The sequence below is a fragment of the Abramis brama genome, assembly GCF_963993115.1.
Source record: "Abramis brama genome assembly, chromosome: 6".
NCBI classification, from domain to species: Eukaryota; Metazoa; Chordata; class Actinopteri; order Cypriniformes; family Leuciscidae; genus Abramis; species Abramis brama.
In genome coordinates this window covers 20,288,881-20,311,305 of record NC_139968.1, presented here as the reverse complement: position 1 = coordinate 20,311,305, position 22,425 = coordinate 20,288,881, and the positions used below count along the sequence as shown (strand labels likewise).

At 37.4% G+C, this 22,425-nt stretch overlaps 1 protein-coding gene across 16 annotated transcripts in view; it reads right to left on the bottom strand.

Annotated features, from left to right (window-relative positions):
* celf5a (cugbp, Elav-like family member 5a) overlaps positions 1-22,425 on the bottom strand; it is a 207,109-nt gene that overhangs the window by 65,257 nt on the left and 119,427 nt on the right. For all 16 annotated transcript variants that reach the window (XM_084116027.1, XM_084116021.1, XM_084116012.1 and 13 more), the window contains exon 3: positions 17,876-17,924. In XM_084116027.1, the coding sequence (XP_083972153.1) occupies positions 17,876-17,924 (49 nt within the window). The remainder of the gene's footprint in view (positions 1-17,875; positions 17,925-22,425) is intronic.

The window sequence follows — 22,425 nt, the reverse complement described above, 5'->3', positions numbered from 1 at the left end:
GGGTTCGCAGCTGTTTGCAGATGTGTCATTCTTCCGCAGCATCCTGCTTCACTCACTGTGTCTCCCACTAATGACCAGGAGGTCTGAATTCACCAACTCCCTATGGGAAGACAGCTGCCGCCCCACGCCATTCCTCTCCAGGCGTCTGTCGAGCTGCGGAGCTGGCTGTGATCCTGCCTGAACGAACTGCCGATCTGCTATATTGTGCCAGCATGGTGGCTAAGCCCATGGAAAGCCCGTTCAACCAATTTATTCTTCCCAGAATGCCAAGCAGTCTGTAATGGGGACACTGGGGAACAGAAGCTCTGGGGTCAACTCAGAGACAGGGGGCGATGCATTACAAAAAGAGCATAACCCAAACATTCCCCTTAAAAAATAGTTCACCCAAAAATTACGATTTTGTCATCATTTATTCCCCCTCATGTTGTTCCAAACCTGTTTTACTTTCATCTGAAGAACACAAAAGAAGGTATTTTCTTAAGAACATTTCTACTGTTTTTGTCCATATAATGTAAGTCAATGGGGTCCAAAACAAAAACATTTGGACCCCATTGACTTTCATTGTATGGACATTTTCAAATCTCTTCTTTTTTGTTTTGTTTCACAGAATAAAGTAAGTCACACAGGTTTGAAAAGACATGAAAGTGAGAAAATGATGACAGAATTTTGGGTGAACTATCCATTAACATAAATGGTTACAGCTATTGCAAATTCTATAATATCATGAACAACATTAAAAACCTCAAATAATCAACACAACTCGCCCAGAATTTCACCATTTTCTGTTGCACTGACGTTACTCTCATTGGTAGTTGTGATGGTATTTATTTGCATAAAGTTGTTTTCAGTTTTTTCTAGGTTATGCAACCGAATTACATGTCAATAACAGAAATTGCAGACTTTTATCGACCTCTGGTCACTTTAATGCTGCAAATCCTGTCAGTGTGAACAGAAAATATTACAGAATATTACAAAGAAGAAAAAAATCCCAACAGTGCAATAGACTAGAATTTAATACTTACTGCAAAAAAACAGGAGGGTGGAAGGTAACACCTATAAAACCAGATGTGAATTATTCACAGAAGAATAAAGCGCCTTCTGGTAGTATTTTTCATAAACGATCCTCGTTCTGCTGAACCCCCCCCCCAGCTTAAACCAGCAAAGCTTAACCAGTACCCCAAACCATCCAAATAGACTAGAATGATTAGGCTGGGAGCCTTGTTTAAGATGCTTTATGATTTCAAAAGAGTAATATTAATATACAAATAAATTCAAAGAAATTAAACTATATAAAAAGTGATCTAGACTAACACTGATGTTGGTACTTTTACAGAAATTCCTTACTTTACCTTTGCAGTGCTGCGGCTGAAGTACAGAAGCCCTATTGAACTTCTTTTGTTGGGCTAACGAATCATGCAAGTCACGTACAGGCTTCTGATAAGCAGAGTGCCTTCGGAAATGTTTGGGCCAATGGCAAGCATGCTTTAACTGCGCTAATTTGCAGCAGACTGGCAGGGCTTTCACACCAGTTAGAGACGCACTTTAGATTTTACCAGCAAGGTGAGACTATTTTTATGGGCTGCTATAGTTTCATGCTTTGCCTGATGACTTTTTCATTTGCTTAACGAAATCGCCGGGGAACGGAAAATACAAGGAAATCATAATTAATGCCAGCCTGATAAATTGAAACAAATAAGCACGCCTTAAATAAAAGAGCTGATTTTAGGATGCATTTATCATCACAAGTGCTTTTTGCATTCATTTTCTGTGCACTTTCGAACCATAAAACATTTCCCCCGGCCAAAATACATCATAGTTTGCTTATGACCCCATTTGACGTTTAAGTCCTGCAGATGGTCTTAAAGGCTCTTTATTTGAGTTTTTGCCATGTTAACACATGACTTGTAAGTATACCTGTGCCCGTGCCAATCTCAGGTTGGCACAGGTTTGTGCCAGAAAGCTGCTTTGCTGCATGTACGGCATACCTAATCCAGGTGGTGTTCTCCAGAGTATGCCAACATCTCCCGTTTCCAAACAAGCTTTTGATAGGTGGACAAAAACCCTGGCTAGCTAGCGTACATGCTAGTGCTAGTACATGTGTAAATGAAACTGGTAAGAATAAGGCAACTTAAGGCCCAGATATAATCATGGCTAAGTCTTTGCTCGCCTAGGGGTAAAAAGAAGATTGAAATACATAATAATTGATATACTGTTAGCAAACATCCCGGAGTTTAGATCAATATCAGGACTCGACATTAACGCTTGCTTGCCCAGGACAAGTGGATTTTTTGAAGGGGCAAGTGAAAGAGAATTGTATTTACCCGAACGGACAAGTAGCCTGATTAAAACTTCAGTGACAAAAAATAACTAGGGAACCATCAAAACGTGAGAATGATTCAGATTGTATTACATTCAGTGTAAACAGTGATTGATAATGGATAATGTATTTATGGTAACAAGGTGGCGCTGTTGAGGCTCGCGCTGCCTGTCTCTTTATGAAAGACTTTCTTGGAGAAATCAAAATGAACGTTACAGCACAGAAGAAACAAACAGAAGAAGCATACTAAAGTAAAAATTTAAAATGTTGAGTTTGTTGAGGGAGCCGTTTTGCCGAATATGTTCACGATTGCAAAATAATGTTACTTTGATTTTATATTAAGTTACTTACATCATAGACACACTATCGACTGTTTATTTCACCAATGAAAGTGGTTTCAAACAAAGATCATAGCATAACTACTGCGTCTCTCAACAACAGCAACACTCAGCTGTGACCCCATTTACTGAACGATACAACGGTTTGAATGAATCGGTTGAATGAATGATTCAATGATTCACTCATTAAGTGACTTGCCTACACCTACTGGGGGTTTTCATGTTTAAAAGTATCATTGCATTTTTCCCAACATTTCTTATTTCTATATTAAAAAATTTATTTAAAACAATAATCTCATAACATTATTTATTGCAGTGGTAATTTTGAAGTGTAAATTGTTTAATTTGATTGGTAACAGCCCTAGAGTGTCTTATCATTGATCAAATGTAAGAATTTGACATGAAAGATGACGCATATATTTAACATAGTAAAAAAAAAGAAAGAAAAAAAAGATGATGGACTTTAAGGTAAATAACGCCCTTGGGTAAACTATGCAGATTTAAGTATCTTAAGGCTGAAAGAACACTGATGAAATTATTGCTTCAGAATAAATTATATTTACACCACCAAAAATCCTTTTTTTCTTCCCAAGGAAAAGTAGCTTCTTTATTCAGACAAGTGAATAACCGGATTTATTTGTCAGAAAGACAAGCACATGACGAGGCTTAATGTCGAGCCCTGAGTATGTAAATGTGTTGTGCACTTTCCTCTCAACAACAAAATAAACACGCAAAAATGACAGCGGTGAGAATCCAGCAGTTAAGAAAGCATCTGTGGATATGTTTGTACAAAGTCTGCAATTCGGCACTCCAGTCAAGTCACGTTTATATATATATAGCACTAGATTGCTTTAAAGCAGCAGCTATACAGTATTAAACATGAAAAAACGGTGTCAATGTCTCTATCATTTAGAATTACAACTTCAGTTTGTACTATAAAGCGACTCTCTGTCTCAGTCTGTAAAATGGGTTTGGAGTTTGCTGCATGTTGCCTGAACAAGGTCACATGGTGGCTTAGGATATAATAAAGGAAGGTGGATTTTTCCCTGTAGCTACATGCCTTCTTTAGCTTTAGCTGTAGTCAAGAATAAATTCAGTGGTGTGGAAGTGAGATGAATGTAGACGCAAATGCTGACGGCAGAACAAAGGAGCGTCCTGTGCGGAGGATGCTTCTGCAGCAAGTGGAAAATATTGTGATCTGTGATTATCTCCCTTTCACGTTTCATTAACGTCATCCAGATAGGACCCGAACAGCGAGCCGCATCCCCCCTACAGAGTGATCATACCACAATCCTCTGATGAAACACCTCAAATGATCCTTTGAGATATCAAAGAGTGAGGCAAATCAAGGAATCTGTAAGAACAGCTATTATTTAATGAGGTGGCAGGGTTTGATTTCAGTTCACGCAAAACAGGTTTTTCGTCAGAATAATAAGACATAAGGCACTTGTAAATGTAACACCTCACACTACGGAGAAGCCGTGCGCAGATCTGTTGCACACCTGACTTGTGTGTCAAGCAGCAGACCTGTTAGGTCACTTATAATATATAATATGAAGCATATAAAAAAAAAATATAAAGAATTACAATTATTCTTGTACAAACTAAGAATTTATAAATCAATACTAAAGCAAAAAAAAAAATTTGTTTTACACATTAAGCATATCATTTATAATATGAAGAATACAAATCATAATATATAAAAAAATAATGAATTATGATTATTAGGGTACGATTACATGACAACTATGCGTTTTTTGAAGTTTCACGTACATCTGACAACACTGTCAAAATGATCTCGGTTCACACGGATCCGCAAAAATGACTAAAAACGCTGTTTTATTATAACGCTGTATTATTTTCCGTTTTTAGTTGAAAATGGCGTCGTGTAAACTGACCCTTATTATATAAATATATATAATTTATAAAGAAATACTAAAACAATAAATAAAATTCAAAAAATTAAAAACATAAATCAAACAATATCATTTTTAATAATTTATAACATTTAAAATTATTTGTAATTAGATATTTAATAGTTATAATTTATATTACATATATTATGCATGCACAATGTATCATATAAATATTAAATCATTGTAATTACTCATATATGACTACACAGAATCTTTAAATAAACAGTAAACCACATAAAAATAGTAAAATAATTATTTTATTTAAATAATTATTTAAAATATAATCATTTATAATATATAGCATATAAAGAATAATGTATAAAAATATTGAATTTATAAATAAACACTAAAACAATAAAAATATTAATTAAATTATAAGTTTACTATATATATATATAGTAATAATTCACTACAATGTGCAAGCAAACAAACAGATATTTTGGCCTAACAAAATAAATGTTTTAAAAATTCTGTAAATGTGTGTTTTGTGTTGGTCCTACAAAAACAAAACAAACAAAAAACTAAAAAAACTTTAGAACTGCAAACTTGTTAATAAATCAAACGAATGAAAACGTACATGCAGAAGTGTGTAAGTGTGTGAGCACGGTTAGTAAATAAAACCCAATGTTTTTACGAAGCACAAATATCCCACAGTGCAAAATCAAAAAATGCAGATTGTATTAAAAACATCCATAGGACACATGACCTACCAGCAGCCAAAGCTAAGGAACCAACTGACATTAGATTTCAGGGTGGCAACAGGCAAGACACTCATGTTTCACAGCAAGGATTTTCCAGTCAGCCTGGGACAAGAACATTCCCACTTAAGCTTTTAGTATTGCCTTTGAGTTTTAAAGCCGGCAGGACTTATCAGTCCTTTATAGCTTGATTTGATATATCGCAGTTTGATGCTTGTTGTCAGTACCTGTGAGTTACAGCAGGTATGCGGCATGGATTAAAAAGCCTCTCCAGATTGCATTGGCCTTGCCTATTCCCACTCTAGCAGGGACTTCAAGGTTTTGTGTTAACATTCTGAATCAGTCCCAGCATTCCTCTAAATTAATTCTCCTTTAAGCATAATTTGCTTCTCCCTTATTCCCTCGCAACATTAATAGGAGACAGATGTCCATAATGGAGTCCAAGTTTTTTTGTCCATGCAATGCATTAAATAGATTTTTGGGCTATTTTTTTTTATATTTTTTTTTAAATCCCAGGTGACAATAAAACAAAGTACTGAACTTCTCCATCCATGTGGATGATTTGATGGACTGGCAAATGCAATTCTGTTTCTCTTAAATGCACAGGAGAAAAAATGATTGACTGTTTCAAACTGCTTTCAACCAGATTTATTACAGAATATTGTTATGCCATCTGTTGGGGAAAAAAGCAAAAAAAAGCAAAAAAAAACCCATTATTTTTATTTAATCAGTAGTCCTCTTCATTCTGAAACAATTTGGTGCTTCTTCAAATATGTAAAACTAGGGTTGGATATTCAGAATCGGTTCTTATTTTGAACTGGTATCATTTTTAAATACATATTTAATAAATATGGCCAATTTTGATTTGATGTATTTTATTTATTTTTTGGTCTTCAAGTATTTACACTGTAAAAAGTAAAAAAGTAGCTTAAAAAAGTAAGTGTTTGTGTTGCCTTTAGATTTTAAGTTGAGTCAATTTGAAATATGAAATTGAAATATCTAAGTGGCAACTTGGATATTTGAGTTGACTAAACTGAAAATGTTAAGGCAGTTAAAGACCAACAAAATAAATAAAAATGCATCAAATCAAATATTTATTTTTTAAATGCACATTTGTGGTGTTAAAGATTCATACATGAATACTGTGCAAAAATACAAACTTAGTTTGTTAATGATGATTCATGAGTGGACGACTCTTGTGAGCCAGTTCTTTCAAAAAGATTCACAAATCAGTCTCAAATGTGGTGTTGGGATAGCATACTACTTTTGTTTTTTTATCGTATCTACACTGTAGATTTTTTTTTATTTTTTTTTATTTAAAGAATGGTTTTTATACTATAAAGAACCTTTTGTGCAATGTAAAGGTTCCATGGACGTTAAAGGTTCTTCATGGAACCATGGATGGCAATAAATAACCTTTATCTTTAATAGTGATACTCCAGAAATAGTAATAGTAGTATGCTATGCTATTAAGACTAAGTTTAAATGACTATACAATTCACTAAATCAGCCAGAGTGGATACTGAATTAACATCCAGCTCACTCACAGAACTACAGGTGATTCTTCTGACGTGAATCAAAAACTTCATTTAAACTACTACAGTAAAAGAATCATTAACAAACCAGAGTTGTTAAACTGAAACAGAATGAGGAACAGATTCATTCAATTCCCATCCTATTTGAAATGCATCCACACAATTGCTGCATCTCTCAAACTTTACGCGTACTCACTGCCAGACCAAAAACATCATTTGAAAAAGATATAAAGGAACAGAGCTTCTTATCTCAAGCTAACCCGTTGTCGCCGGTCCGCGTGTGGCTGTTAGCACTGATTCTCCTACTGATTACGTACAGTAAGCTACGTCCTTTCCAAGACCGAGATCCCTGGTTCCTTTTTATGATAGTGCATCTCTATTATTAGTCATGAGCTCGCGTCAGGGAAGCTAATCTGAAGTGAAAAGCCCCTCATGCTCTGATCTATCCAATAAGCCTCCTCTGCCATCAAAGTGCTCTTTGAAGTTCATGTTCTCCAGACAGATTGGTTCAGGTGTCAGGTCAGAGTTCCTGTAGCCAAAGGTAACGGCAGTCATTTGAAGCCTTCCAATACCTTTATGTTCTTACCCGTCCCATCATGTTTATTACAAGGGGGCAATAAGAACAAGCTTTGTTCTAGTACAAGTTGTGTGTTTTTTTCTGTCCTGTCTTCATTTTACGTATAATATTGAGAGACTTTAGCTGGAACATGAAAAACACTGACTTGGAAAAATGATTTGTATATCTGTGTATCTGTGGACTATCCTCAGTCGGACTCTCTCTCTTGCTTCGAGGAGCTGGTGAGTGGAACCAAGACGGCATGATATTATACTATAACTAGAGCCAAAGGACGCCAGGGGAACAAAAGGGGATGATGCATTAATTGCTTCAAATACTTTGAACAGAATATATGAATCGCAGAAAATTACGTTTTATTTTTGACAGCCATAGGAAACATCTGCATCTGAATCGGTAGATATATTTACAGAACATTTATTGCAGCTCAGATGTGGCATGAATGCATTTACACTACAATTACAATTGCATAAATAACAGCATGAGATTAATATGTATTAAATGGGTATTAAAAGCATAGCTCACCCAAAAATTCTGTCATCATCTGGAATCGTCACTCATGTGATATTAATATGATAACTATATCATATGATATAAATATGGGACAAAGGACCAGATTTACTAAACAGGGCAAATTAGCATGAGAGCGATATCCCATAAAAGCATCGATGGGAGTGGAAAGTTCTGCGTCTGATCTACTGATGACGTACAAATTAGAGAACACAGCACAGACACAGCTGGATGATTTCCATAAAGACCAATGCAATCTACCAAGAGCAGTGCAAGTTAGCGTCTGGTTTAACAAAAAAAAAAAAGTTAAATAATGGCGCACATACCAGTAAATTGACTAGTAAATCACCTAGCATGATTCATTTAAATACTCTCCTCCCATAAATTTTGCTGCAAAAATCTTTTTTAACGCCAAAAGAAGGTTTACTGGCGAGTTAGATAGATAGATAGATAGATAGATAGACGTGATTAAAGTCTATTAAAATTAATAAAGTGGCTAAAAATAAATAAACATATTATTGTTGACAGCCCAATCCCGTCAACAATACAAATCCTCAGTGTTGAGCCTTGGTAAGTGTGACAAAACCCTCTTCACAGCGAGTATTAAAAAAAATCCACAGGTACATAATGGGAGAGCACAGTTATCGATGCTAATGTTCTGGACGTTTTGTTCACGCTTCACAGCAAAGGTTACAGATCTTCTAACTGCGAGGCTTTTACAACCGACTACTGAGCATTTCTTTCTCCATTACCTGCACTCTCATTTGCCTTGCCTGGCGGGGTAATCAGCAGCCCATGCCGGACAACATGACATGCGCACACACACAGTTCTCAGTTATAGTGAGCAGGCGTCGTTTAAAGCCTTTTTGCTGTGCCCTCTGAAGCAGCATGGGCTCTCTTTAATGGTGCATTGCTCCTGGAGTCCCCCGCCGTACCCATGTGTATCTGCCAAGGTCTGGTGTCTGTCTGCTGCTCGGGTATTTTTGGAGGTGTGGTAAGCATCATAAATAATGTACCTGTAAATGATACGTGTTTGGTCTAGCTGACAAATGGAGCGAAGGAGCAAAAAGAAGGGGGAAAAAAAAGCTCTTTGAGAGGGCAAGCCCCGTCAAGGCATTTGCACCCTTTGGTGCGAAGAAGAATTGCAATCGACTTGCACCCAGAATTTCAGCTTAAACTGCACAGGAGAGCAGCGAGCATCTATTCCCTAGTGCTCGCTTTTAAGATGATGATGAATCATATTATAGCGGCGGGACCGGTGCCAATTCGAGAAATGATGGAGAATGAATTGTTGCTAACGAACGACATATTTATATATAGCTATATATAGACACCAATGGCGGGAAAAAAAATATTCCCTCATGTTTTCATCCAGAAGTCTCCTCCAGATATCCATTAGTCTCATTTCAGACACTTTTTAAGTATCTCTCTTAAAAAGCAGCCGGCATATGCTGTCATTTGACTTTCTTTGAACTGCAGCATTTTTCTTTTCCATCGGCCAAGCTTCCTTCAGAGTGTTTTAAAGGCTTTTCCAGGCTGAAATTGAAGCGTGCTAAATTATAGAATAAAAGAATTACAGACAAAAGTGCAGTTATTGAAAATCTTTCTTACTGATAGATTAGACGGTCCCCGAAACTGCTCATCAGATTGGTCTTAAAATCTCTCTCCATCGCTCCGTCGATCAGGATTGTTTACCGACTCAAAAAGATTTAACAAAAAACACGTGCAAATGCAAGTATAATACATACTTAAGGTTTGTAGTATGCGGCACTTATGTTGTTAGTTTGTAATTAGTGTTTATACCATGATGAATTTATATACGTATACAAAGTCTATGAAGTTTAAATCAAAGACAATTATTTTTAAAAAATGGAGAGATCAGTAACAGATCTAGGAAATATAAAAAGTGAATGTGCCCTAATTTGAAATTGTTTATAGTTTGTATTCAGCTGACTTCATTTCAAGGTGTGAGAAAAGGGGCAAAAATCATGTACAAATGAAAAAAAAAAAAAAGTGGTTTATAGAACCAACACACTGACTAAATCTGAATTCTGACTCGCATTATGTCTAAGGATGCTTGTGCTGTAATCCATCCTTGGATTTTACATGTAATATTCATCAGGTTGAGTTTGCTCACTTGCCACAGAAAAACCTTGAGGTATTTTCAGGCCTGCCAAAAAGTGTGTCTGTGTGTGTGATGTAAGACTCACAGGCAGTGTGTTAGAATGAGCTGGGTCTCAAAGCAGTTCTGGATGTAGTCTGTCGTAATCTCCTCCCATCTGCTAAAGGAGCTGCTCTCCCCGCACAGCGCCTGGGCCCTGGCCCGCCCCATCTGGGCTTTTCGGACTCTCCAAAGCATTACCCTGACCTGTGTGAACTTGTGTGTGTGTGTCTATATATGTGTCGGCACTGCTGTGACTATTATATAGTTTTCTAAAGAACATTTCTCAATTTTGTGAGTGTCTAAGTCAGGTTTGTACAGTAGCCGGGAGAGCTGCAACTGAAGAAAACACCAGCAAATTAAGAAAATATCTTCATCAGTTTGACAACACATGTGCAGCAAATACTCACAACGCAACCAAATACAGAAACGCGCTGTAAATACAACGCACATGCAATCAGGATGTAAAAAAAAATAAAAAATACTCACCTTTCAGGTCATCGACAACACCACTGATGAGTAGACATTGAACAATAAGCATGTCCCAGACAAGTTTGTCACTTGTTGGGGTCCCCTTGAAACATTCCCGTTGTGGTCCGTGCTATTTGAAGTGTGTTTCTGTATTTGGTTTTGTTAGAAGTATTTGCAGCGCATTTCTGTTTGTGGTTGCATTGTGAGTATGTGCAGCGTGTTTCTGTATTTGGTTGCATTGTGAGAATTTGGTTGCGTTGTGAGTATTTGGTTGCATTGTGAGTATTTTCAGTGCATTTCTGTATTTGGTTGCGTTGTAAGTATTTGGTTGCATTGTGAGTATTTTCAGCACGTTTCTGTATTTGGTTGCATTGTGAGTATTTGGTTGCGTTGTGAGTATTTGGTTGCATTGTGAGTATTTTGGTTGCATTGTGAGTATTTTCAGCACGTTTCTGTATTTGGTTGCATTGTGAGTATTTGGTTGCGTTGTAAGTATTTGGTTGCATTGTGAGAATTTGGTTGCGTTGTGAGTATTTGGTTGCATTGTGAGTATTTTCAGCACATTTCTGTATTTGGTTGCATTGTGAGTATTTGGTTGCGTTGTGAGTATTTGTTTGCATTGTGCTATTTGCGGCACATTTCAGTATTTGATTGCATTGTGAGTATTTTCAGCACATTTCTGTATTTGGTTGCATTGTGAGTTTTTCCAGTGTCGTTGTCAAACTGATAGGCTTTACCTACATTTTGGGGATCAACTGAACCCAAAAGGATCGTAAAACTTGCTTGCATTGGACAAAGCCAATTGTACTCATGAGAAAAATAGTTTAATAAACCTTGTAAAGAAAATCTTAAAGAAAATAAAAAAGCATACAGGTTTCTGTGAGGTTTATGTACAAGGTTAGGGCATGAGAAATATTAGACATTACCTAAATGTGACCTAAAGGGACATCCTCACTTGAAAAAAGACTGAAGAATAATAGTGCTGTAAATCAATATTTGCCCCCAAATTAATAATATAATTTAATTCTGACAAATAAAATAAAAAAATGCAAAAAAATATTTTCTTTAAATGAAATGCACTAAACCAACGCAATTTAAAAATGTACAGCCATGTTACCAGTTTTTTTTAGTTTGTATCTATCATTAGCATTATATAAAAACAATAGAAGTCTATCCACATATAAATATAATGTCTGCATATAAAAAGCCAAGTAAACATGCATGTGTGCGTATTAAGTGGAATCACAAATCAATCTTGTCCTTCATGTGTAAGAAGGTGAGACTGACATTTTTTTGTGGAATGCTCGGGCATGCAAGATGAAATATGTCCTCGTGTGTCCTGAATATGACGGACGTATTGTGTGCGTGCATGAGTGTGTTTGGCACTGGAGAACATGATAGCTTTAATGAGACGGCTGCATATGAAGGACTGTCATTAGTGCTGAGAGAGGCAGCAGCCTGGTGATTGCAGTGATTTGGCTCCGCTCTTTTTGACCTGTCCGACCAATCAGAACACCTCAAGAGCTCGCTTCAGAGCCTATGCAATCAGCCAGGACATTGGCCCACTTAGCAACAGCCACCCAGCAAAATGGAGTACACATGTAAGAACAATGTTCTCCAGCAAGCATACAGTCTATGCAACAAATGCTGTAAGATGTGAAAAAAAAAATCAATTTGGATTCTGTTAAAAAAAATATATATACTTCAAGTCCTAGTTTATGCTAGTTAATGCTGGTTATGTATGGTCAAGTTAGTGAACCAATCGAGCAAAGTTTTGCTGGTGAAGATGATATACCTGCAATGTCTTTTTGGCAAAAGCTGTTTACCAAGGTAGTCTTTCTAGTTAAGCAAGATAAAAGATTAGATCACTTAAATATGAATTCTGGCATCATTTACTCACCCTCATGTCTTTCCCAACCCGTATTACTTTTCTTTATTCCGAAGATCACAAAAGGTGATGTTTAGTCGCTGCACTTTTCCATACAATGAAAGTCAATGGAATCTGAAATCTCCAAAATTCACAAAACGCATCAAAAACCAAGGTCATGGGTTCGATTCCCATTTCCATGAACTTGATAAAATGTATAACTTGAATGCAAAGTGAAGGGCCATTCACACCAAGGACAATAATTGTAACTACAAAGTTTTGATAATCGTTCAAATTCTGTGAGAATAGGGACAGCACAACAATAACAATAACACAAAGGGAACAATATCATTGGAATCCCTTTGAAAGTATTTTTTTTCTAGCTGATGAATGATAAAAATCATTGACAGCCAATCAGACTTTTGAGCAATTAAAGCGGCAGATGACAATGTCAGTGCGTGATTATAATTAACAGAATGAGTCAGAACTTGTGCGTTGTATTCCAAATCGTCTGAAGTCATGCGTTAAATTTGTTAAGTAACATTCAAAAATGGCTTTGAAATCTTGTTTGAGCTTCAGAATATTCAAATTCAGCACTAAACAATTACTTACTGTAGACCCATGCAGCAACCAATCATTCACATCACTTGGCCTGACATGTCAATGTCCAGCTTGAAAAAGAGCATGAAGGTGATTAAATCATGACAGAATTTTCTTAATCTTTTTTTCCAAGGGGATAAGCGAACAGTTTCTTTAAAAAACCTGGAACCGACACCAAGGATTCTGTGTGTAGGGTTAATACTAGATGTGATAAGAGTCTTGGGAAAAGAAAACGTAAACAACAACATCTGCGCTATTCAATCTGACTTGTATTTTCCAAACTCTTTAGTCCGAGATAGAGGAAAACAAGTTTCATCAACCTATCTTCATTCTTCCCACTTGATACAAGCAGATAAATCATTATGAGAATGGCAGACTGAAAGCCTACCACCTTTGTCCATGCCTTTCTCTAAGGAAAAAAGGCAAGAAGAATTTGTTTCTCAAGGTGATTGTTGCAGTGATAAGGGAGCAGTTCTTATTAGGGGTGACAGCGAAGGGGCTGCGGCGGCAGTACTGACTGGATAACCTTGTGCCTGCTCGCCCTTCTGCGCCAGGCTCCTCTGCCTTGCCTCGGCGGGGACACAATCTGCTGGCTGGAATTACCTCGCAGCTGGAGGAAAACTAAACATGATTTCTGACCTTTACTTCTTGTGTTCAACAGTAACCTTTGGTGGTCCGCTTGCACAGACGGGCTGAAATTAAATCCCGACCGCTGCGTGTACGATTATGTGCATGTTGAGGCTGAGAATGACGAGAGAATCAGCGGTTGAAATATGTTCCTTCAATTGCCGTCCTCTGTCTGGGAACCCGCTAGCTTGAAATGTTAATTGAAGCCAATTTGTTTCAACAGTATTTGGAAACCGTAAGATACAAGCTATCTTATTTCTCCTCTCCAAAACGCAGCCACTAAAGCTAATGCAAACTTAGACTGAAGAGTTGTATGAAATTATATAGCTATTTAAGGAGCAGATGCCATATATCTTCAAGTGAGCTACCTTATTTCTACTATATTTCTACTAAATGTTGATACTCTGCTAGAAATTACATTTCATGGCATCCACTGTGTGAACATATCTTCCAGCAAAGTTGTATTCTTTGTCCAGGTGTACAGATGACTTAAAGAATACTCACATCAAGGTGGATGGGTTCTTAAACATGCATCTTAGCCTATGCATGTGTGAAGAGGATTAACATATATTTTTCAGACCTTTGGACCAGCCAAGCGTAACTGAAAGCAGTAATCTAGACCCTTGTTTCCCTTTTCTGTGAAAAAAAGCTACAATTACTTATGCTGTACTCGTCCTTCTTTGCTCATTACTTGCTTATTCCACCAACTACTTCTTTTAGTGTGCAAGCTAGCATGCTTGTGCATGTTGTAAGAGGTTCCCATCCGATGAACTCATTATTCCACAGTGCTCACCCCACTCAATGACACACTCCACATCTACCCCTGACTGTCACATCCGAGCAAATTCATGCAATCGTGCCCACTATCCTTTAGACTGGAGATAATGCAGGCATGGTGAAGTGCGGCTGAATCTTAACCACGAGTGGAACCTAGAATTTAGTCAAGACGCTGAGGGGAAAACTGACCTGTTCCATTTTAGTTGAGAGGTTCAATATGTGCATGTTTTTTCAATGTGTTGAAGCACACGTTTGTGGCAAAATTTTCATTTGAGACTCCAAATTCCAAATGTATGGTAGGGTCCCAAACCCTTTCCCTAAAGAGTTAAAGATTTAAATAAACATTATATTTGAAAAAAAGGTTAATTATTACATAACATTCAACGTTCAAGACTAAAAACAACAAAAGATTTACAAATTTTTTTTCAGGGAGATTTTAAATGTCCATGATATGCACATGAACATGCTAAAAAAAGAGTAAAAGTTAAAAGTTAGTGTAGTTATTAATACTAATACACTACATTATTTCATTTATCAGCCCCTAAAGGAGAATAGGAGGATCACCAAGAGAGCTGGCAAATTTCAAACAAATGCTTCCATGGAAAATTCATTTACCACACTGACTGGCCTGTGTGGGGCAATTCTTATTTCTAAGCTGGAGGGAAAATTAAGACATGAAACCTGTCATCGGGATGATTCTACTCTGAAAAAGGACAAGATGGTTGGTGTTGGGGGTATCTGCTCAAGGGGGTGGGACTTTGGGGGGGGTAGAAGATCAAAGCGACTAAAGCTGATTTATCCTGTGTTATAGCTCAAATGCCTCTGAGAGGCATTGAACAGGCCTTCAAAAAGCAATAGCAGCCACCTTTATATCCAGCCTGTGCCAGTCATCAGGCTTGCCTGTGAAGCAAAATCAATCTGTTTCATATCAGAGATACCAGGGGAGAAGGAGAGAGAGTGTGTATGTGAGTGTACAATCTGTCCCCAAAGCTCTTTTTAATGACACATGCTGCATAACAGAGCAAGGATAGAAAAGTGTTCAATAAGGCAAACATGCTGTTATCTGGAGATGAGGACTAATATAAAAAGGCTTGGGTGATACAGAGGGAGTTGTCAGTCAAACATGCTATAATTTCTATTTTCAAATTCCCTTCCTTTTCTGCTCAGCATGGACACACTTACTTGGGCAGAAGCCCTTCAAATTCTCGCTAGCAAAAATGGTACAAGAACCACCCAATCTATGTTGTTGACAATGGTTACTTGAAATAACTTTGAAATAACTCTTAAAGCACTTAAGAGGCCCTCATAAATTCAAAATGCACATTTCATCAGGCAGCACACTGTTCTTTTAATATAACCCATCAAAATATTAATTTAACTAGGCAGCATGTCAATCAGGTGACCCAACCAGGAGATTCTTTCTAATCCATGACCGCATACAGATTGAAATGATTAAAGAAATGCATCTAGAAGAACTATTTAATCACATTAGCTCTATAGACTTAATAACCAGTGACAGAAAGCCCTTGTGGAGAAGGTTTCTTGAGGTTTAGAAGATCTCTTCCTTTGTTTTTCTTTGAACAGGTGTGGTGACCTTTCAACCACTTAATGAGATTATGAGAGTAATTAGAACTGAAGCCACCGAGGGTCCCAACAGTCAACCCGCTTGAACTCGAGAGAATAACCAGTGTCCATCTGGGTGCCACCTCGGAATTAGAGTAAGAAACGTAATTAAGTCCTAATGCATGGATCCTCAACTACCCAAGGGACTGGGGGACGTGTCCATGAAAAAAGTAGCATTAGCGTACATACAGTAGCTAGCAAGCACTGCATAAAGCAATACCAAGTCTGTCAAAGCAGGACACACTCTAGGATTTGGGGTTGGGGAAGAAATCCCCTGCAACCATTAAAGTCACAATGGTGTTGGATTGCTCCTGGGGTGCTACTTTGAGCTGTTCATTTAGGATGATGTGCAACTATTGGGCCTGACTTAAGCACACTCTTCATCTCCAACATGGCCACCGAGAGGAAGGCAATAAGGGACCCAAGGAAACCCAATGGGCGCCTAGGGAGCGCTAAGGCTGGCCACTCACAGGGAAGCCCAAAGACAGCAAAGTGTCAGACTCAGTGCGAACACACACCTCTACAATGGCAAAATCAATGGGGCTTTATGAGGCATCAATCTCCTCTACAAAGGCCTGCTTGTCTACTGCTGCGATGGACCATTTGGATGTGAGACTTTGACATTAGCCATTTTCCAAAAATTGCTGGGGAAGGCTTTTTGGGATTTTGTTGACCCATTCCTAATGGTTTATCTCATTCCCTTAAAGATTCTTTTATCTGCCGTATGGTCAAATTGGGAACATTTTTTTTTTTTTTTGTTACTAAGGGTCATTGATTTTTTAACGTCCTTTGGAACGACAAACGAATGTAATCTTAGTTGTCTGTTTAGATCAGGAATGGACAACTCTGCTCCTGGAGGGACACTGTCCCACAGATTTTAGTTCCAAATCTAATCAAACACACCTAATTTTACAGCAGTCCTCAAGACTTTGTTCAGACGTGTTTGATTAGGGTTGGAAATTAAATCTGTGGAACTGTGCAGATCCCTGGTTTAGACCATTAAAAGAACCACAAGATTGACCATCAGTCCCTTGGAAAATACCTATTTGACTCTATTTTACACCTTTTCAAGTACAATAAATCCTCCACCATGTTTGTGTGGGTGATTTCAATAGACGGATCTATTTACAGTAAACAGCAGATCACATGCTAGAGACTCAGAACCAAGGTACTTGGCAAGTGTCCTGCAATATAATTGATTGTTAGGCAAGTTGTGCATCCTCGGCCAACCTTGCTCTACCTCCCCAACCCCCCAACATCCATCTCTATGGCATTTACACCTTTTGTTTACAATACGCCCCTTGATTTGACCAGACATCAAGTTGGGGGTTTGGGGCTCAGGGCTCCCGTTCCAATATCTAAGCTAATTACTTTTTAATTTACAGTGTGTCGTTAATGGTCTTGGCAGGGGAAGCAAGGTTAGACAGGCAGCAGAAGCCACTTCCCTTCCGTTCACCAGCACCATGGCCTCCTTAATTAAAATGAATAATCTAGGCATCAATCAGATAGATGGAGAGAGAGTCAGAGAAAAACAATTGTGAAGATAGGAAGGTAGGTAAAAACCCTGCTGAAAAGAGCAGCTTAGGCTAGCACCAATTTCAATGAATTGTTATGGTGGTTTAGCTGGTGGATTTTATCTCAACCATCCTGATTTTTTCTGAAAATAATTGAACGAAAAAGTCTAGAAGCCTGGTGGGGAAATCAGTACACCAGGATCTCGTTAGGTAACAGCATTCAAAACACAACCAACGCTGGCCAGTTTTGATGGTCTTTTCAGCAAGGAGAAAAGGCGAATAAAGAAGTAATGTTACAAAAGTAGTTACAAAAGCTACATCAAGAAAAAAAAGAACAAGACAACTACCTCCACGGCTCTCGCTGTCAGCTGGCTTCACCTGGATGGGGCGAGTCATCTGGAAGAAGAAAAACAGTACAGACAAGACAAGGGGTTAGTTCAGGCACAGGAAACTGCTGTCACCGCAATAAGCCTACAGCCGGTTGAGCTTATGTCCAACACAAAACAATCCTGTCTAAATTTTGATCAAATGCAAATATCCATATGTCAGTTTGCAGGGTACTCATTGTCCCTTAAACTTAAAAAATACAAGAGTGGTGATTTGTACCAGCATGCCTTCAGTTGACTCGCACCCTATTTCTATTTTTGACGTGCTGCACAGTTCTAGACACTTTATTTTATCCATCTGAAATAAATATGTTTACAAATGTCATGTGTGTGGATTGATTGCTATTTTATTCATGCCTTTAAAATGACTTCCGATCATTATATCAGTGCCAGGTTCCATGCGCACCTCGAGTCAAAATCCTATAGCATGTTTGATTTATATTGCCTGGTCCACTCAGTGGTCATTAGGGTTGGGTACCTTTAATGGCACCGACCGAATTATATCGGTACTACAGAGTACCAATTCATATTAAATAAATCGGTGCCAAATTTCGGTACCTGAGAACGCATCTGAGCACGAGGTTTAAATACAAGTCCTGCATGTTCTGCACACACACACACGTGACGCTCGCAGTGTTTTTCAGCCTTTGCAGTCTCAATATATGAGAACATGAATGCATTTACAGAGCCGCTCTGAGAGTCACTGAAGTTCATTTTACATTTTACAGTTTCATTTAAGAAAAACTATCGTTATCATTAACACACAGAAACTCAAAGGTCTTCACAACAACCCGTAAAAATAAAAGTTCGGTATAATATATTACTGTTGTACAGTATTTAGATTTCTCAATTTAATAATAATACTAACACTAATAATAATAAATTATTATCTAAAAAAGGTACCGGCACTGAATTTCAGGTTAAAATGTGAACGGTACCCAACCCTAGTGGTCGTATTGCTAATACCCCGGACAGCTACTGTACAGCCCCTCATCTACTTATAAAAAGGTTGAAATCTCTAAAACAATTGGCAAAAATTGGCGAAAAGTTTCAATGACATATTTCAAATCAGGAATAAAATGCAACAACTCTAACATAAAATAAGCTTTTTTTATCTCAGAGTCCATTTACTCCTCTCAAAAAGTCTCTAGTCTGATCAGCAAGTTGTTTTATGTTTGCTTTGCCATGCTCGCTTGGTTACAGTGTCTAGCAAGGAGGAAGTGAAATGCAACAACAATTAAAGTGGAGGCAGCCACAAGAGAGAGAGAGATCAATGAAGCCCTATTGATCCCTGCCCCTTAGGCTGTGCAGAGTGTCTGGAAAGGAGGGATTCTGTGGGTAGAAGGCTCACAGTAATCTACTAAAGCCTGATAAGAATGGCATTTGTTGGATTAGATGCCTCTGTCATCACAGTTTTTGTGCTCCGTATTTTGCTCTACAATTTTTTTTTTTCCATTATCCCTGCAAAGGTTGAAGCTTTCTCGACTGATTCTTATTCTAAAATCTTGAGCCAAACAGAAAGAAAATATATATATTTTTGTTTGTTTTTTTTTGTTTTGTTTTTTCCATCTTCTGCCCGTCGTTCAAGGATTCAAAAAGGATTTTGCTGCAGGATCAAAGGATGTTCAAAAGGTTTTTCTGTGCTCCCATTTATTCTTACCTGGGGATGTAATGTAGAACGGACTACTGTAAGTGCAGACTGTTTGATTTTTGGAGCAGTACAGCAACTTACAAAGTGATTTAAGTATATATATATATTTATATATATATAATTAATCGCACATTTTTCTGTAATTAATCTCGATTATCACACCAAACATTAAAAAAAATCATATTTTATACTGTAATAATTTCATATGTAAACTTCAAATTAATGTTTACCCTAATGTGTAGAAACAACAAAGACAGTAGCCTATATTTAAAATATTTGTTTAATAACATATTTTTATGAATCAAGGCCAATACCCCTACTGTCTCTATGAAATGTTCTCAATTTTAGCCATTAATTATAGTCATTCAGCATTCAGTATAATTATAATTGCTCTCAATTTTAACATTTATAAGGCTTTAAAAAAAACAACAACTTTTAATGTAAGTGAACTTAAAACAATCTTCACATAAATCCATTATAATAAATGTCACATTTACCTGTGCCCTTCAATCCATCAGATTTTTAGATAGGTCCAACAGGTAGGATATATACAGAAATTGAATAAGGTTATCAAACACTTCACAGTCTTCACTGCATAAATTGTGAATTAAATATAGATTAAACCTTATTAAAGCTATAAAAGTTATTCAGTCAAAAGCAGTGAGTGATTTTATCTGTATTTTGTTCTTTGATTAACATTAATGACATCACAGCAGCAGGTTTATTAGGCTGCTGTCACTTTAAGACCTGCCGCATATCGCGCGGATCTGATACATATTTTCTCACAACTCTTTACGTTCATATAAGACTTTTTTAAGACTGTGCTAGCAGGGATACTTGACAAAATGGGCATTTTGACATAATACATATGTGCGCACGAGTCGTGTGTGTATCACACAGTCAGGAGATTCACAGACGTGCACTGTGTTCTCTTTTGTGTCTTGTAGAGCGTGAATGGTTTAAAAGCATTTGCATGAATAAGAGTGTTTAATTATTATTTTAAAAAAAAACCTGTTTAGGAAGATAAAAGATCCATCCTGACATCTATATCAGGGTTTATTCAGTGATATCACTGGTTTGAAAGTATATTACCCCATATATTACCAGTAATAAAAGTAATAATCATAAAAGCTGATAGTGTTTTAAAGTTATGTTACATTCGAGAGAACTTTCTTTAATTGTTGAAAAACAGGACAGATCCTGTCCTAAAGGCCTACTTTTACACTATAACATCCATTCCCCAGCATCGTAATCCAATGGGAGCTTTCTATCGATCCAAAACAAACTGCTAATAGCAACACAGCAGGCCCAGTTTGGATGAAAAAGGGCCAAGAGCTGTGCAGAGATTTGCGACAAGATTACCCAAATTTGCAAAAGCGCCCTTTGCAGGCTCCCCAGCCATCTGTAACCTGAAATTAAGCCTTTATGGAACGCTGCAGCAACTTTCGTCTCATGCAGACGCCAATTCAAAGGCCTGGGAAACGTTTGAGATAACAGGATCAACATTTTGCCTTTCTCCTCAACATATTTTCTTTTACTGTCCAACCGAAAAAAGGTCAGTTTTAAAGACAGGCCAGTCCCATAAAAGCATGACTTGTTCAAGGAGAAACACCATAATGGGATTTTAAAAAGCCTTAATAACATGCTGATATATGAGGAAGAGAGCCAGGCCAGATTCATTAAGTGTTAAACGTATCCATTTTCACCTTGAGGAACTGAATAACCTTCCTCTGAGAAATTATTCCATAAATTTATCCATCGTAAATAATAACTAGCATGGTCTAACTCTTTGTGCAAAGGGGGAAAGGCAAAAGATGTAATTCTTCTGAAGGTCGGAGTTCAGTAGCTTTGTCTTAGACTCCGGTTAAAGGAAAAAAAGGTGTATTTGAAATACAGTAATGCACTATGATGGTGTTGCACTGCAAGAGATTTCTCCATTGCAAAGAACAGCATTTTTACTCAGATGTTCTCAAGCATAAAGACAAACACAATCCAATAGACCTAACTGTGAGATATACCCATCTCAAACAAATCATTTGACAAACACAAACAGTTGCCCACATTAGCATTTATAGATGCTTCGCAATATGCAACACTGTGGATGCGACGTCTGGTCATAAAGGAGATTTTGTTTTGGGCAAGGGAACACATTCAGAACTACCTCATGTAAACGCCATCAGTGAGATGCATTTCTAACACGTTGGACTTTTGTGTAAGGTTTATGGATTCACCTCTCTAACTAGTCACTGTCCTGGTCATAAAATGCTGGTGTAATGGTCCATTTGTTTTCCTAAGAGCAATGTGTTTCTCCCTTGTACATTTAGTATCGACGGAACTCAGTTTATTGCATTTTTCTCACCTCTAATGGGATGCCTTACACTTGAGGTACACACATTTACACACACTGATATTCTCAAAAATACTGTATACTATATGTCAGTTCATTTTAAACAAATGTGGGAACAGATGGAGTTATGGTTTTGAATATGTAACTAAATGCTAAAGGCTTAGCCTGTGAATAATATTTAGATTATATGCAAATACTTAAAGCAAATAAAATAAATAATACATTATAATATAAAACATATTATTATAAATAAAATATATTAATAATGAATCACGATCTTTGAATCTTTTGACAAATAGTCTATGGCAGCGGCGGTTTCTTCATTAGGGCGATCGGGCGACGCACCACCAAAGTGTGAAAGGGACTTTTTCCAATCACAATCTCATTCAACCACAGAGTTACGCTAGCAGTCACTCACTGTTGTTCTACCTCTGGATATAGTCCAATCAGCGGCAAGTCATGTTCTGTGGAGTACCGCCTCTTTTTGGGCGATTTGACTATGGCCGAAAATCA